General features: G+C 30.4%; 1 protein-coding gene across 1 annotated transcript; it reads right to left on the reverse strand.

The window, feature by feature from the left end:
- Positions 1-14,208: 14,208 nt before the first annotated feature.
- LOC142317483 (uncharacterized) lies at positions 14,209-15,114 on the reverse strand. The gene has a single exon (XM_075354049.1). The coding sequence runs from the start codon at positions 15,112-15,114 to the stop codon at positions 14,209-14,211; it is 906 nt and encodes a 301-aa protein (XP_075210164.1).
- Positions 15,115-19,236: the final 4,122 nt, after the last annotated feature.

The following is a 19,236-nucleotide window of genomic DNA, read 5'->3' on the forward strand; positions in this document are numbered from 1 at the left end:
GACTAGAAGGAGGTAAGAGTGAACGTAATTGAAGAGGAAATTTTGTTATCTTTTTCTATGTGTACACATATCTTGTACATATCGTAAACATCAATTTCATTTATACCTGAAAAAACATACAATAAAACGTACTGCAAATAAATAACTTAGGCTAAGAATCTTTACCAGTAGCTATAAGAGGTGAAAATGAATTTTTGAAAAAAATAAAAATAAAGATTAAAATTTGTAATGTATTAAAAAATACATTTAAGAGTGTTGTAAAACGTACCCCCGGTGTTGTTAATGTGTTAATATTAATAAATACAATATTATTATTAGTAATATTAATGTAAAATTTCGTTGTGGAGTGATTTTTACACTTGTTATCAGAAGCGTAGTTAAATACTTGTATTTTTTTATGTCATTTACAAATGTTTGTTATTCACTTCTGTTTTACCTTCATATTTTAACTTCAGCATAAAGTTTGTAAGGTGTTGAAGTAACATTGACTCTAGAGTTGAGCTTAAATGAACTAAAAATTAAATATTCAACTTAAATATTATTATAATTCTCATTAACTAAGAAAATAAGATATCTTCATAAGAATTGATCTTCGTTGATCGATTCTTACCACCATAGATAAAGCAATTCACTGAAATTTAAGCCATTTTTATACATTGAAATTTTAGCAGTCATCTTAATGAAAAATTTCCTACCTTATTTCATAGGTCAAGTAGACCAATTTTTCATCGACTAGACGTCATTACTGTTTTTGATGACTCTGACCGAGTCGTTTAGTTTACAATTTCATTACTGAAATTAAATTTATTTCTTTTAAATTTGCGATACGTTTTCAGTTTCAGTCGACCAAATTCAGGAAATATAACATTATAATATTGGTCAAAATAACTTATACACTCATCACTTCGTATTAACCCATAATCATGGCTGTTACTTAAAACTACGTAATACATCTAATAAGATGTATATTCTTGTATTTTTTAAATGTAAATTCTTGTGAATTACGTTAGTGCTATTGTCTATTATATGGGTATGATTTACACTACGTTACATTACATTTTTATTTCGTCTAAGTTTGTTGTAGAAGTTCATTTCAAAATGAAACAATTCCCTTCAATTTTAAGGTATTCTGTAGCGATTAGAAAAGTTAATGTCTCAAGTTAACTGTCCATATTAATCATACTGTGAGAGGTAAAACGGCTTCGTTTTACAACAGAGTTGTATAATAAATTATATAAATTGAAATAAACGGTAATTGCTGGCAAACATTTTTTGCAATATATCGGCCAACATATTATAACTTCATCGTATGAACGGAATAAATTAAAAAACTTTAGAAGTAAATATTATGAAATGCTTTAACGTTAATATAGGAAGAGAAACCCTTTCAAAATTAAAAAATAAAGAACTTTTTGAGGTGAAGTCGAGACGGAAAACATTATAAGAAGCTGATATCTAAAATATTATTATTATTAGCGTTTAAATTAACGTACTAAGGTTAAGCGTTGAAAGTTAAATTTAACTAATTTATTTAAGCAGCATAATATTAAATGAAGACAATATATATTTAATAACCTTCCAAGTAATAAAACTTACGAGAATTAAAATGGTACAGAACATTTTTTTTACACCATATCACCTTTTTACTGATGTACAATTTAATAATATTAAATTAGAACTTCGAGATTGAATATCGCTAAATCGTTACTTGTGATGTTTTTATTATTAAATATAATAATTTTTACTACTAGATTTCTTTGCTTCTTTATTACTTGATTAATATACTTATTAAGGTTATAAATGTCGGAGTTGATGTAGTAAATGTCGAGACGAATGAATAAGATTTGTTAACAGTTTGTTAAAGAAAATATTTTGAAAAATTATGTGGTTAAAGAAAATCGCTTCGAATTTATTAAATATTAAAATTAAACTTTATTTTTTCACGCTACATGGCGGTCTTGTATTAACATTTTGGACGCTTTATGAACTAAAAATTAAGTATAAAAATATAAAATATTTAAATAATATTTAGTTCCTTATTTTCATTATTTCCTGTCACAATAATGTCATATAATTTAATATTATCACTACAACGGGCTACTTGAATGTACAAATACATTTCAAGTCTCTATCGATCTTTATTAATCAGCGGAAGAGGAATCTCCTACTCCTTTCATCGGCAAACTCCAGATTTAAATTAAAGCTTCATCTTTGGAAAGATTTGGTTATGTAAAAATAGATGGAAAAATCCAAAATCTTTCATTTTTAATTAACTCTCTTATAAAATCTCTGATAAAAGGACTTTGCGATGCAGTACGAAACATATGATTTGCACATTACGTATTTTAATTACGTTTACAACGTTCAAATTTATGTAACTCATTTTGATTAAACAGCTGGTAAAAACCGATACTAATCCTATGCTAAAAATATTATTTTAGAGTTTAAAAGGATAATTAAACTTTTAGCTACTAATTTGGTATCAATTTTTGTACCTTCATAATGCACAAGATTGAAGGAAACAAATTCTATTTTCTCAGATGCTTGACCCTAGGAAAGAAGATAAAATTACCAGGAAGAATTTTTGATGTAGGGAAAAGAACTTATATATAGAAAGTCGAATTTTCCTTTGTTAGAATTTACTTTCAAAATGAGTTCCACTGTATTGCACTTCATGATATTTAATTTTATAACACCTGATATTTGACAATGACATTTTAAAAGGAATACGATTTTTAATGTGAGATATTTGTAATTTTAGTTTAGATAATACCTAATTATCTAGAATAATTCAATAAAATATTTAAGTAACGCTCATAATTCTGAATAAAAGTTAATTATGAAACATAAACTTTGTTTCTAAAATACTAATATATCTGAATCACATTTTACATTCTTATATTACCAATTGGGTTTGGATATGTTCATATTTGATTTTATACTTATCCTTTCATGTAACCTTGGAATGTAATTCAGTATAATTTTCACTGTAATCCGAAACCATTTTTGTAAGTAGAATTTTTCTAAGAATTGGAATGTTAGACTTTCAGCTTTAATTATAATACCAAAACTGTTTTAAATAAAACAGTAAAGTTAAAGATAAATTATTATTCGACAATTTTTTAAGTTTTATAATTGAATTAAACCAAATGACTCTTTAAATCTTTCAAAATGGTGAATCTGAAAAGAAAACCGTTCTCCAAATACTTCTGAATTATTTTTTTCATCTTATTTTATACCTTATGTCAATGGCGACTATGTCAACACCAGTCGTTTTAAATAAACTCTTATTTCCTAACCAGCTTAATATTATCATTCTTCTACATTTATCTTCCATTAAAAATAATATTTACAGCTTTTCTAATCCTTTAAAATGTTAATTTTCATAAAACAAAAAAACCTTATTGATTAATGAAAGAATATATTTCATTCAAGTTTGAACTATCTAAGTCCTTTATTAGGCTGCATATAGAGTAATGATATTAAATTTCACTGCTACTTCTATTAACCTCATACTTAATATTATTACAGGATAAATTAATCTGCTCTTTTCCATAAAACCACAACTCGAATTTTTGTGCTCAGATACTTTTCTGTGATAAATTATCTACTCTTACATTCATCAAGATCATAGAACCTGTACACTTATTCTCTTCAATTTTATTTATATCTAGTAGTATTCTAAAAGCAACCTATCAGAATGAATTATAATGATAGGATTATAGATTATATATTTATATACAATTTTTTATTATTATTTCTAAATAGAGAAAAAATGTAATTAGTTAAAAATAAAATCCCTAGTAAACTGAAGGCACTGTATGCAGTAAACAAATCAAGGTCATTTACTCTGAGAGATATGATAATGTTTACTTAGCATTTTGATCTGCAACAGCATATTTGATTCAATAATCCAAGTCTCTCCTACATTGCTTTATTAAAAGCTACATTGAAAACGCTTGTTCATTTTTAAAATTCTTCGCCATTCTCAGTAGTAATTTGTGACTCCCCTACAACCATTATAGTTCTAAATACATTATCTGCAGGAAGAACGATAGGTAAAATAATAGACCGGTAAATTTTTTAAATTTACTATAACAAACAGATTAATAGAATACAAAATAAAAACTTGACATATTACCCAAATTAAGTAAAAAAAATACACAGACATACACTTCAGGATTAAATAATACAACTGTTTTCCAATCTCCATGGAGGAGTGGTAACATCTCGACCTTTAATCTGGAAGTCCAGGGTTCAAATCCCAATGAGGCATAACATCTTTCATATACTACAAAATCTCAATTTATAATTTCCATGCACAAGCTTCAAGCCTAAGCAGTGAATTAATCATCCAAAAAAGAATAAACTATTCCCCGTTTTATAAAATTTAAATTATATAAAAATAATGGAAAATTAAAGATTTCATATGAAATGGCTGGGAAAAAATTTTAGATTATCCTTTTGATTTCAAATCCATTTTGATAAAAAATTTCAAAATATGTCACTCATTATAAAATATATCATTCATTATGAAACTGTAACTCGGTTCTGGCTATTATTTTTAAAGAAATAGGTACACACGTATTCTTATATTTACAATAGAATATAATTATAAGCAAACAATTAAATTTTGTTATAAAAATTCGGTTTTTGAAATTGATTTATTAAAGTTTCTTTTTTCCTTTTAAATCTTATTTTACTTGTATTAACTCATAGTGTATAGTAATTTTATAGAAATTTTTATTTTAATTACTCCCTAGTTCGTATGTATATCAAATGTATGTACATCCCCTAGTATCATATACATGTATGTATACATACATTATATTATTTAATCATGTATATATAATTCTTAAGTATTTCAGAATTAATGGTATTTTATGCTGCGTAAAAACAGTATTGAATTAGTAAATATACAGGCATACTTTTTCTGAATATGAATTTCTAAAACAGAATATAACTTTCATGCAGATTGATGTATATATTTTCATACTCGCTGAAAATTCAGATAACTTTCAAAACCAATAACAAAACTGTTTCTGGTTTATTTGTTGGCAAACCACCAAGTTTTTTAAGCTGTAAACTAGATGGTTTGGTAAGAATTCTAAAGAAATTTTGTTTAACCATAAATTTTATGTAACATAAAATATCCTAATAAAAGGTTCGGATATTTTATATTAACAATATATCGCGATAAAATACATGTTATACAATTGAAACGAAACGGCCTGTCAAACTGAACCCAATAAATGGTAAGTATACTGTTAAGCAGTATAAAATTACTACATATTTACTTATTCAAATTGTTTCAAATGTAAAGATTGTTTTGAGTATATTGTGTTCAACATAGATTATTACTTGTAGAAAATAAATTAAAATCTGTAAGATAATTCAATATTGCATCCAGCACATGTAAAACGTTTTCAAACAATTTAATCATGTTACTTATAACAGAAAGAAATAAAAGTTGATTTTTCATTTAAATTTCATTTTTATTTAGCAAAACTGTTTGGCTTGCACTATTATCATTGTTTCGTTTTATTTAAACTACTACATTTATGAGTATTATGCATGTAAAAATTGAGGATAATCAAATAATATAGATTTTCATTTTAATTAACAGAGCTTCTCTCACATTCTTCATAGTGGTAGAATAAGATATAATATATGGAGGTAAAAATTTATTCCATTGTGGTTTTGATGGAGATTCAATAAGTATACGTGGATCAGTGAAGAAAAAATAAAAATAGTCTGTCTTCATTTTTCTAGCAACCGAACTTACTATCAAGCATAATTGCATTTTTGAGAAAGACTTGTTTCATTTTATGATTTATAAACAGTTTCATTTGTTATTTGTGACATATATTCTTAAAAATATAAAAATAAGGAAATAATCCTATTTAATTTCACATAAATTTTTAGACACAATGAATATGTGTTTTATATATATATATATATATGTATATTTTTTTTTTTTTTTTTTTTTTTTTTTTTTAATTTCAAATAAAATCATTTTAAATCAGTCAGTTATCAATGTAAATATTTTATTTTCAAAATTAATTAAATAAATGTTTTGTCCTTTTTCATCACTGCAACTTAATTTTTTTTAAATGTTTATCTACAGTCAGAATACAAGCACTATACTGAACAACAGTTCAAATCCATTGGGGATAATAAAACCCAGGTGTAACCCACCTAACATTAATCGCTATGTTCTTTGGGGAGTAATTCCAAAAGATATCTTTGTTGTGAGTGATAAAAGTATTTGGGCAACCCTTTTTTTCAACAAACTTAGTATAAAGAAAATAAATGTTAGAATTTTTTGCTTCTAACAAAAAACTTCACCACACTTTTGAATGAATTTTTGAGGAATAAAATCTCTAACAAATTACGGAGTAGATGATGTTAAATTCTAATTTAAAAAAAAGGAATTTTGAGTAATTTGAACTACTTCATGAGAATTTTCATATAATTCATAAAATATTGATATAAACTTATGTTTTGCTTTAACAAATATTATTACTAGATTATTTTTCATAGCAAAATTTCTTTTTTAGATTTACACCTTTAATAAACATAAATTTTTTTTAATAAATCATAAAAAGTATATATAACCAATAATAATACTCAACTATAAGAAAAAAATACATAACCTTATACTGTATAATACTTATATTGCTAGATTATCTGTTCAATTTATTTAAAAACAAAGTGAAAAGGGTTAATTAACGAGCAATAAAATACAATTTTTTTTTTATTTACATTTTTAATAAAATGCCCTTTCTCAAATTCTGAGTAAAATATTTTATATAATAATAACATTTGTGTACAAAACTAAACATTTAAATTACAAAGAATTGGCCTTCAATTTTTTGGGCTCTTCATTAGCTAAATCTTTCTCAAATACATGCATGATTTCTACTTCAGAAAAATAAATCTTTTAAGAAATAATTTGACTTTATATTCACAGGAACTAAACAACTCATTTTTCACGCAAACAATTTAAACAATGTAGAAAATTGCCATTCCTTTCTAAAATACTTTGCTTACTAACTAAAGCGACATAACAGATAATATTCATTATACTTATGTTTCGTGCTAAAGCTAAGAAATTTTTTTTTCACTAATAAAACATATTGGCCACTTCTGATTTTATCTTGAAACCAAGAAAACATTTATGAAATAGATTATATTGAATTTCATAAATCTATTTATGATATAGATTTACTGTATAAGACAAACACCTTTTCAATTTAATTGTCTGTGGTACTAAAATAATAGCTAGAATCCCATCCTTCAAATCGCACCACTTCAATTTTTATTTTCACGCCATAGGTTCGTAAATTACATGTTCTTTTAGATATGGCAATAACAATTATTATAATCTTTTTCCTATGAATATTGGCTAGACCCCAGAAATACAGCCAACAAAGAGGATTAGAAAGCCAATTTTACACCAGAACCTGAAACATGAACTCTCTCTTCATGTACGACAAAAACACATAATTTTTATGCCTTATTCTGCGCTATTCACATTTATTCTGCATGTTCAATTATGAAATACAAAGTAATTTACAGCATACGTACTAGATTAGTTTTAAATCACTGCTCTTTTAAGCCAAATATAAACTATCAGTCTTGAGAAATTATTGCGATCACTCATTTGCAAAACATATGAGAGGTCCATCTTGTATGATTTACACCTTTTCCATTTTCTACTGTAATTTCTCCTCACCAATGATACAAACATCCTAAACTTCAGTTGTATGATTCTGCTAAATTACAATATTTCATATGCTAATTCAACAAACTGAAGTCAAATTCTACTTCAACACTACTTTTTGTTAATATGAATATGTTGCTGGTGAATAAATTTTTCCTGACAAGAAAAATGCAGTCAATATTTAGAGGAATATGAGATCGTGCTTTAAAGAAATTTTTCATCAATAATTAATAAATTATTGCACCCTTCAGGCCTTCCAATTAAAAATTTTATTTCCAGAATACACCAAATGTGTATATCAGGATAACTACTGCTTAAGACAACTACTTTTATTTAATAAACAATACTAGGACAACTTCTTAAATAATGAACGTTTTACATATTTTTATGAATTATAGTTGCATGAAGACTAAACACATTAAAAATTTAATACTTTTCTTTCATTAATTTTCCTGACTTGTCTTATTAAGCCCACAAGCTACCCACTTAGAGCTATTTCTTTTAATCTGCCAGTGTAAGACAGGTAGGGGTTCCAGTTTTTCTGAGATTAGAATAATGTTAACAGAATGTTTGCAAACATAAAAGTTATTACATAAACATTAAAAGTTATTCTTCACAATTTAAAATTAATAAATAAACTGTACTATTTTATGCTTCATTCAGCTTTTACAATTAAAATTATGTTGTTCAAAACGTTGTCTGTTTAAGAAAAGAGTTTTTTAGTTTTACTATGATATCGGTTAAAAGGCATACAATATACCATAAGCGCATGAAATGAAAAAGGAGGACAACTAATTGAATTTTTGTAAAATAATAAATGTTCATAATAAATAATTATCTTAGAAAGAAAAATAAACTCTATTCTTAGAAATCAGCAGGAGAGAGAAAAAGATATCAAGCTGACTATAAAACTGCAGAAGATAGATTTAAAAACCCAATCAAAATCAACACAAATTTTCAGAAATCAACATAAATACTAATAATTAGTTTTGATAAAAGATATAAGATATGTTAAAACAAATGATATAAAAGAGACAAAGTAAATGAAACACATCTGAAAAAATAGTGATTTTGAAAATAAAAGAAACATAAATTAGCTCAATATTTAATGACAAAAGGGAACAGTGAAAATGAATCGGGGTAAATGTAAATGATCCCGTTAAAAGAGCTACAAATTTTACAGTTGTCTTCATTAAGATAGGAAGAATAAAGAAGCCATGGTTTACCTGACGGATGATTGGAAAAATGAATGACAAAAGATAACACAAAAACAGGAAAGACAAATAAAGGAAGACATTCTGCAGAAAATTTAATCATGAAATAAGGAATTGAGAAAAAGCAAAGTAGTTTTACATATTAATAATTAAATACAACAGAGTAGAAAGAAGAGGAGGATATGAACTAATGCTTAAGAAAGAAAAAATAATAACATGGAGATAAATAAACGGAATTCAGGAAAATAAAAAAGGCCAGTACAGGAAGCGAAATGCTGTACAAAGAGGATGAGATATTTAAAAAATTGGAGAAATGTACAGAGTAATTAGAACGAACTGTTTAGAATAGGAAAACCAGTTCCCTGAGAACTATTATAAGCCAATTAAGTCTAGCTGGAATTACGATTATAAGAGAATAGAGAATAAAAACAAATTATAAAAAAAAATAAAGATCAATAAAGAATACATGATACTAGCAACCACACATGAGGACATAATATTAGCAACCTTCCACAGAAAAGCTACCCATTTGACACTGATGATTAACTGAAATAATTATAAAAGAATTACAAAAACTTAACTTTTCAGTTTATATTTATATATATTTTTTTTTTATTACAAAAAATAAGAAAATTTATATAATCATGTTATCAGTTCAGATTTTTGAAATAATTATTTGTTGACCAGTATTTATAATGACCTGTAAATTGAACTGTGAAGACGATAAATAAAGAGAGATCCTTTTAAGATTTTCCATGCACAGTCTTTATAACTATTCTCGTGAGGGTCGTATTTGTTGAAATGTATGTTTCTTATAAACGTTAGGTGAAAGGGTGCATAGCCATGAGTGCAAATACTTCGAACAGTTCTTCCGCTTTGTTCATTTATTTGTGTGTGTGTGTGTTTATATATATATATATATATATATATATATATATATATATATATATGTATCGGCACTAAAACACCTTTTACGACCTTCACTTTTAACGGCCCAGTTACGGCTTGTGGCTTCAGTACATCTTCACGCATTCTTGTCAGTTACATTTTGTAACCTATAAACCAACTTAGCTTTCATGGATGCGAAATACTTTTGTAGAGTATGTTACGGAATGGAATAAATAAAATAAACGAAATGTTGAATTAAGATTTAAGACTACGTTTTTAAATGCATAATATTTTTTTTTTAATTTTATAACAGATAAGAGCAACTCTACACACGCTTAAATATACACAGGTTCTTAAAAGAAATCAACTTATTTTTTAACTATCTTTTATGTGCCTCATACTGGTACTTATGAAAACCGTAAAAAAACATTTGCAAACTTAATCTATGATGTTGGATGTATGTTACATTTTACTGTATCAAACTTATGAAACTAAAATAATATATATACATTTGAGCGGTTGGGCTTTTGTATGTAGATAAGTGTCACTATAAATTAATACACGTTTTGTGCAGTTTTCATGAATTCAAGCTTGTGGAAATGTCATAAAAACAATTTAACAGATTCATTGTTCCAATTTCCACTTTTTACCAGCTTCCAGTACTATCCTTACCGAAAGTCATTTTCATGCATCGAAAGTTAAATTAACCGCACTTGTGATAAAAATGAACATATTTACACACCATGTTACGAAACGGCTCATTTTTCAATTATTTAAGAAATCTTTAACAACCATAAAAAAGTAAATTAATAAAATAATGGCTAGGTTAAAAGAAAACCATAATCTTGATCGGTGTAAATTTTACAATAATTAGGAAACACTACTTTACGAAACAAACCATCATTCACCTTTGCAAAACTGTATATCTTTTAAATACTGAATATCTAAAACTAACGATCTGCTTATCATGTTATTTGATGTTAAGTAACTGTTCAGAAGAATATACTATTAGAAAACCGATTTTTGCTTATTTATTTACTCTCTTTAATGCCTGTAGTGGAGAGATTAATTATGGATCATCTATCGGCTGTTCCAAATATTGGGAAGAAACGAGTTGCTCTTGTTTTCTGTGTTTCAGAAAACGTGGACTCTTGGCGCCGTCGAACAGGGATCCCAGAAAACAGTCTTATCGTAAACTAATTAGAGGTACGATTGTATTCGTTCCGGATGACGCTTCTGACATCGGAAACTCACAGATAACTCCTGTACCATGGAAAACTTTGCTAGTATTGTGCACCCCTAAAGAACTGCAATCTCCCGTTGATAACATTACTGAATTACCTCTATCAAATCGTTACTAGAACCTCCCAGTGTACTATAATAACGTTGAGGCTTCACAAAGCGACACCATTAGACTGCCGCCGATAGTCCTATACGGCATTACCGATGTTTTGCAGCTGTATGTGTTATTAGAAACGGTTATTAAAAACGGTGTTATAAATGTGACTGTGAATGTTAACCTGTATTGGAACGTAATTAATCTGATCTGTGAACACAATTTGAATGCTGACATGTCTAAAAGGAAAGGCTTTTCGCGTTATTCTGAGGCTCTTCACTTTTTTGGAGAGAAGGCTACCCAATTTGCTGGTTACTTGAGTAAGATCTTGAAGGCACTTGACATACAGATAGCGAGTACAAGATTCTCGAATTCTTGAAAAGCCAGATTCTTCTGGACAAGAGTTCAACACGCAATACAAACTTGGACGGTTAAGTTTGTGTAGATGTTGACACAATTAATAATTCGGTTTTCTTTGTTTGTTTTTGAAAAAGTATCATTACAGGATACATTAGTAAGGGACTGGGTTTTGTTTTTGTATAGTTTTTAAGTGATAGGTGTATATATGTTATTTATTTGTGATTTTTTGGTTGTGTGGATATTCTAACAAGTGGATAACCATCTATGCCACTCGTATAAGTAGTAGTTGTGACTGGGACTGACTTGGACAGTTTAGTATTACTTTATGTTTAAGTTATATTAAAGTTATTAATATTTAATTCAATTTAAATCGTTCAATTTAATGGTTATTTATTTTGGTGTTTATTACAAGTTTTTATTTATTGTCAACCATTCCCCCCCCCCCCCTACTCGCCTGGGCCGGACCGACTTGATGGTATTACGCCACCCAGGAGAGTGTCCGTTACTCTAATTAGCCCACCCCACCTACCGGCAATATACCGGCATGGCAGGTCGGGCTAACCGGTGGCTCTTTTGAGGTTTCTTTCATTTTTTGTCCTTTATGGCACCACACTATACCTCAATGCCGTGGTGTGGCCCATGGATCTTTTGATATTTTTTATTCCTACCAAACACACCCAAGGAGTCCTCAGCAGATCATTGAAACCAGCACACCTCAGCATGCTGGCTCTCACTGCTGAGGCGGTCCACCCCACCTAACAAACTAGTACCCCATATTTCTTTCATCTATGTTCTTTTGCTTTAAAACTGTTCTTATGTAATCAGCAACCTTTTTCCATTTTACCTCACTATCAAGCATATAGTCAACTGTTTCCTTCGGCGTTTTCCCTCTAATACCTGCATGCTGCCTTAACTCCTGCCATTTGTGGCACCTCAAAATGGTATGCTCAACATCATTTTTTTGTACACAGTACATACACATAGGCTGATCTCTTTTAGGAATTTTATGGAGATATGCATTGAAACAACCATGCCCTGTTAAAAATTGTGTAACATAATAATCCATTTCACCGTGACGCCTGCTTCTCCATATTAATATGTCAGGTATTAATAATCCAGTCCAATTAGCTACCCCTGCATCCAGCCATCTTTGCTGCCATAAGTTATATATCTCTTCTTTTGCTTCATTATCTGTTCTGCCTAAATATTTCTCAACTCGGTATTTAGCGATAAGATCTATAGGGAAAACTCCAGAAAGGACACAGAGGGCCTCATAAGAGACAGTTCTGTAGGCCGATACAACTCCTAAGAGTACCCCTGTGTGTATCTTCTTCATTCTATCTCTATTCCTTCCAATAATGAATGCTGACCACCATGCCGGAACAGCATACAACATTGCAGAAGTCACTGTCGATGCAAAAAGTCTTCTCTTCGAAGCCCTTGGTGCTTTCTTCTTTGACATTAACGCATTCAAACTTCTCATCATTCTTTCTGCACTATCACATATTTTTAAAACATGTTCTGTAAAACGACAGTTCTTCTGCAATGTGACTCCCAAATATTTTAGCAGTACTTCCTCTATTCTGTGACCATCGATGTGTATATCAACCGATTCTAGTACCCTACGTCCGGTGAACTTGACATATTTTCACTTATTCACAGATAATTGTAACCCTCTTGTACGCAACAATCTAGCTACTATTTCTAGTGACAGGTTTGTCTTATCTTTAACTTCTTCACTTGTTTTAGCTTGTATGAGCACAGCTAAATCATCAGCATAAGCAATAAGCTGTACCCCGTCTGGATACCTGAAACTAAGTATGCCATCATTGAGATATTCCTCAATTTGTCTCCGCAGGTATGAGCTGATTCTCTTCTCTTCCATGGCCATATTTATGTGTCTCCATGCTATTGTACCAAATGCATTCTTCACGTCAAGTGATACCATTAATGGAATCTGTCTAGTTCGCCAAGTACCTCTTCTAGACTCCTCGGCCCAATTAATCACCTTACTGATGGCCTGAACGGTGGATCTCCCCATCCAGAAGCAATATTGATTTGGGCTTATGCCCAAGCCTTCCTCAACCTCGTTCACTATGCGGCCAGCCAGCATCTTTTCCACAAGCTTTCCCGTTGTGTTCAGGAGGCTCAATGGTCTATACGTCATATTTCCTCTTTCATCTGTGCTCTTCGGTAATAACACAACTCTCGCCTCCTTCCAACACTCCGGGAAAGTTTGTATACTAGTCCATGACTGACCACCTCTAGCATCTCCCATGGAGCTTGATTGATAAGTTTCTTGATAATTGCCGCTGGGATATAATCGGGACCAGGACTTTTCTTTATAGGTAACATACGTCCAGCGTATAAGAGCTCACTCATTGCAAAACGTCTGCTCTCACATTCAGTGTGTCTTCTCTCATCGGGCGTGAAATGCGGGAATAGGCTGGGGATTATCCTTTCTGTTTCTTCCTTTGTAATTACAGGGAGACACCTACCGAACCTTTTGGTAATTATTCTGTAAGCCATGCTCCAGGGATCTTTATCGAGTTCTTCACATAGCCTTGCCCAATGGTCTCTCTTTTCTTTTCTTATTGTTCTATTTAGTTTTCTTCTTGCCTCTATGTATCTCATGTTGGCCTCTTCATATCTCAGTCCACCTATTGATAATTGGTGGACAAATATTAATTGGAGGCAATTATTCTGAGCCTCTGCTTAATTCGTCTTTTATTTTGCAGAATCTGCCTAAGATAAGCGATTTCTCCAGTCCACCAATACACCATTCGTTTTCTAACTCCATTGTGTTTCTCCCTATACATCTCTTGTTTTATTATATTAGCAAGGGTTTCTGGCGTGAGTTGTTCAATAGCCGCTAGTCTGATGGCAACCTTGCCTGTAATAGCCTCAATCTGTTCTGCAGTGAATCTAGGAACAGTTTCTCGATCATAACTATTAAAACTAATGTCTTTCAGTGTAACCATTGTTGCATAATAATCACAGGCTATATCCTGTTGTAGCACTTGCCAGCTCCACTGCTGCCTTCTCCATCTATCATCCAGGATAGTGAGGTCTAAGATTGAGACTGAGGTATGACCTCTAGCCTCGAATGTTGGAGTGTCATCATTTATACATTGACATCCTACTGTCTCCATTAATTCCATCAACATTTCTCCTCTCCTATTGGTACTGCGGCCTCCAGCTGCCACCAGCCTACTATTGAAGTCACCTAGCATTATGATCTTTTTGTCTGAGTTAGTAATCACATTATCCACATTCGGTGATATATAAACTCCGACGATTGTTGCCGACAGTGTTTCTGCAGCCACAACACCTTTACCTCTAAAAATAAGTTTCCAAGCAATCTTATGACTGACATCTTTAATTGCCACATTTCCTGCAGTGTCAGTATGCCATCCTGTTCTTGCTGCCTCATAAATATTTGGCTCAGTTACAATTAAAAAATCAACATTTTTTTCCACTATCAGCCTAGACACAAGATCGTGCGACAGCCTACTCCTGTTTACATTAGTCTGTAGCACTCTAAGCGTCCTGGTGTTTTCCACATTGCCATGCTCCAGTCCTATGTTCATTACTATCACATTTAAGACATTTTTTGGGCTCCTGACAATTAGCTATTGTGTGTCCTCTACCCCCACAGTTAAAGAACAGGTCGCTTCTATTCGGCTTCACAGGCCTTTACATTCGTGTCGTCTGTGCCCAGTTCCCCAGCACCTGTAGCATTTCTCAGGGTCTTCTCTTATGAATGCTCTTCATTGTCAACCACTTGGCAACCGTTTTGTTTACGTTGTTTCTTATTGGTTGACGTGTTGAGGGTTTTCCCAATTAGTTAGGCAATGGAGAAAGTGATTGTTGTGTGAAGACTAGTCGCCTAGTCTTCACTAGGCGACTAGTCTTAGTGAAGACTAAAACTGTCATTCAGAATGACAGTTCGCTGTAAGTTTAAAGAGACAACACGCCTTTCTACGGCTTTTGTTACTACCAGCTCAATTATCTGAAATTAAAGGTTTAATATTGTTGTGTGTTAAAAATAAAAGCCTTATATATTTAACTGTATTTATATGAAACACACAGCACTATTAAATCTTTAATTACAGATAATTGAGCTGGTAGTTACAGAGGCTGTAGAAAGGGGTGTTGTCTCTTCAAACGTATAGCGGACTGTTATTCAGCTGGCGACTAGTCTTCACATAACAATCACTTCCTCCACTGCCTAACTAATTGGGAAAACCCTCAACATGCCGTCTTTGTTTACTTCTCTTCTGGGGATGAGGAGTCGTGAGCAAGTGCTTCTGGTTCTTCGCAGGCAGGAAACAATAAAGATCACTTACTGATTGAGAAGTTTTATAAAGGTAATGGAGGGCTAGAGGTTCAGTACCTTTAGTACGGGCGTTTGAAGAGAAGTTGTGAAGGGGATATTGTCTGTTCCTCCAATTGTTTCACAGCAGGGGTTGCCTCAGCTTAAATAATACGCAGATGTGCTGAAAGAGAGGCGGGAAGCTAGTCTGTCCATAACCATCCAGAGGTTGTGTTTGTCAACCTAAAGAAAGAGGCAACTACTAAAACAACTAAGGAGATGAAGGACGAGTTTCAGGTCGTATTTCGACAAAAGAAGCAGAAATTGAGAATTCGCAATATTAGAGAGACGAAAAAAAGTTTATTCATCATTGCTGACAACAAAGAAACTGTGCGGGTCATCTCTGACTCCTTTAATATCGGGATGTCTGACATGAAAGTCGATCCTAAAGGCAAAAGGCGTCCTAAAGTGATCGTCTATGCCACAGATCGGCGACTGTCTGGGAAAGAATTAATATCTCTGATTAGGGAACAGAATACTCAGAATGATGAGCCTATATTCAAGTCGGAGTGCTGATTACCATTTAAATCAGGTAGGCGCCAAGCGAAGCGCTACGTTAGGATTTTCGACGTTTGTCGACAATCAAAAGGGGTGGTGCACAACTAGATTAAACAGTCCTAAATCCAAAATTTCAACATCCTACGGCTAATCGTTTTTGAGTTATTCAAGACATATACGTACGTAGAGACGTCACATGGAATTTAGTCAAAATGGATTCAGGGATATTAAAATGGATATTTCAGTTGAAATCTGAAAACCGAAATTTTTCGTGATCACAATACTTCCTTTACTTGGTACAACGAAACTAAAAATGGAGAAATAATAAAAAAAAGGCTTTTTTACGTACCGGATAACCTAAATAATGTTTAAATTATAATACTCATTGTTTAATTAATGTTTATATTATTATATTTTCGCCTTTTTATATCTATTTACTTATTTTCTTTGTATTCTTTTATATCAGGTGTACTCATCGTTGTTAGCAATCAAAATAATCATCTAGATTCAAAAAAAAATGTTTGTAATTGTTTTTCAGCAAAATGTTTGCAAAAATATTTTGCGTAAAATACACTTTGTGTAAAATATATTTTATGTACAAAATGTATTTTATTAGTTTAATGAAATTCGTATCGCTTTAATATGCAAACATGATTTCACAGTGCAGGATATATTCATTACGATGAAATGTATGTATCACTGTCAATCACAATACTGTGCTTGATTATTTAAGAGAATCATATTATTCCATTCATAGGCTAATATCTTTAGCCTACAAACTTATCTAGTTTGTAAAATAAGATAAGTTTTTGTTGGAAAACTTGCTTCAATAAAGACTAAAATAAGAAAAAGAAAAATTTCAAAAAACGTTTTTGCATATTACGTCCGTGGTCTAAAAAAAATTGAACGCGTTTCTTGATAATACTATATAGTAAGGATACATTTCCATAATTTAAATAACTGTTTCCTATTAATTTAAGTATCCGGTTATTGTACCCTTTATTAGTGTTTTCAAAAAGCTGATTAACTGTTAAAATAAATACTTAAAGATTTTCAAACAGAAACTCTTTCAACTGATCAACTGGAAACTTCAGTAATTAAGGTAACGTATAATTAGCTCCGAAAGTATATTTCGAAGATCAACTTCCCTGTGATGTGATAGTGAATCACTAAGTTTTTGGAAAATCAATTTTCGTGTGATTTGAAAAAATTGAGTGATTAAATTATCATTTTAACGATGATTGTTATCTGTTTCCCACATTATATATATCAATAAGTTAGTTTTATATTGCGATTTTAAATAAGTATAAAACTATCATTACCTTTTATTTCATTTTGATGATTGCTTAGGCTAATGAAAATAATTTCCTCCTATATGCATTTAGTAATTTAAACACCTACCATTGATGTCATTTTCAATTAAATTTCAAAATTATCTTACAGTATTATACCTTCAATTGGTTTAATGCTGTATCTTCATTAGAAGCATTGACTATTTTAATTATGTATCTAACGGTAAGAATAACGTAGTAAATAAAGAGGATATTTTAAACAGTCCTTCTGTTAGATGATTAGGATAATGTTGAATACCTGGGCGTTTCCGTAACATTATAATGCCTATAAATAAAAAAGCTGGCAAAGTATTGTATGAGTTTCTCACAGATTAATAATAAAAATTAAAAGAGAACAAGAATTAAAAAAAGATACAAAATCAAAATATCCGTATAATTTTTGAGGCGAGGAATAAATTTTAATAAAAGTTTTATCTAAAAATCTTCATATATAGGTTAAGCAAAATAAATTTTCTTGAATAAAGTTTTCTCTAAATCTAACACTCGCTTCAATAAAGGCTAAAATAAGAAAAATAAAATTTTCCATAAACATTTCTGCATTTTAGGTCGGGGTCAAAAATTAAAAAAAAAAAAAATTACCGATTACATTTCTTGGCAGTTCTATATATGAAGTATAAACTTAAAAAAATTTTTTTTTCAATTTAAACAGTAAAAAAACTAAAACATATATATTACTATTAATTTACTTTTCTAGATACATTCGCCGGTAAAGTGTCAACGAACGGTTCTCTATCTGTTCTCTTTAACTGTTAGCCAGTCAGTCCCTGTTCATTTTCATGTTCATTTCAGGCGTAAAAGAACTTTCTTTCCCAAATTTTTGCCTTTATATACAGTATTGCTGCTAACTTGGACTAAGTTACACGGGGATAATTTTAACGAAAATGCGTCTCTTAGCTTGAGGATTGCCCATGACGGAAACAAAGAAGAAATATTGAAGACAGGGATTCAAATAGATTCATAATATCAGGTTACCGGAATTTATTCCAAAAGCTATTTATTTGTAATTTTATTTAAATCTGCACCTTAGAAATATGAGTTATGGAGAAGAAATGAAATAAATTAACATAATATTTAGTATATTTAAAAAAAATATTCCTGATTTTAATTACTTTTACAGCTATTTATGGTAGTTGCCAAAGTCAAAAATAAATAAATTCAGTCATATTCTAGATGTAATTAATTGAGTTGTATCAGAATAACAATTTTCCAAGAAAAGGAATAAATAGCAATCCGAGTATAGCATTATCTGACTATAATGTCACCAGAAAAATGAAGTACTTAGGGACTTATTTACTTTTCTTGAAATTATAATTGAACTAATTGCTTGAGACAGAAGTATAAAAATTTAATAAACAAAATTACAGTTCATAAAAATTTTTTCGTGGAATCAATTCTGCGTTAAGTGATATGAGAAATGATCATCATAAAATGTGGACTAAATATCGGGGTAATTTTATTCTGCAAAGGGGCACAATAACTTTATTAAA

This window comes from Lycorma delicatula, chromosome 1 (genome assembly GCF_047948215.1).
Source record: "Lycorma delicatula isolate Av1 chromosome 1, ASM4794821v1, whole genome shotgun sequence".
Classification (NCBI taxonomy): domain Eukaryota; kingdom Metazoa; phylum Arthropoda; class Insecta; order Hemiptera; family Fulgoridae; genus Lycorma; species Lycorma delicatula.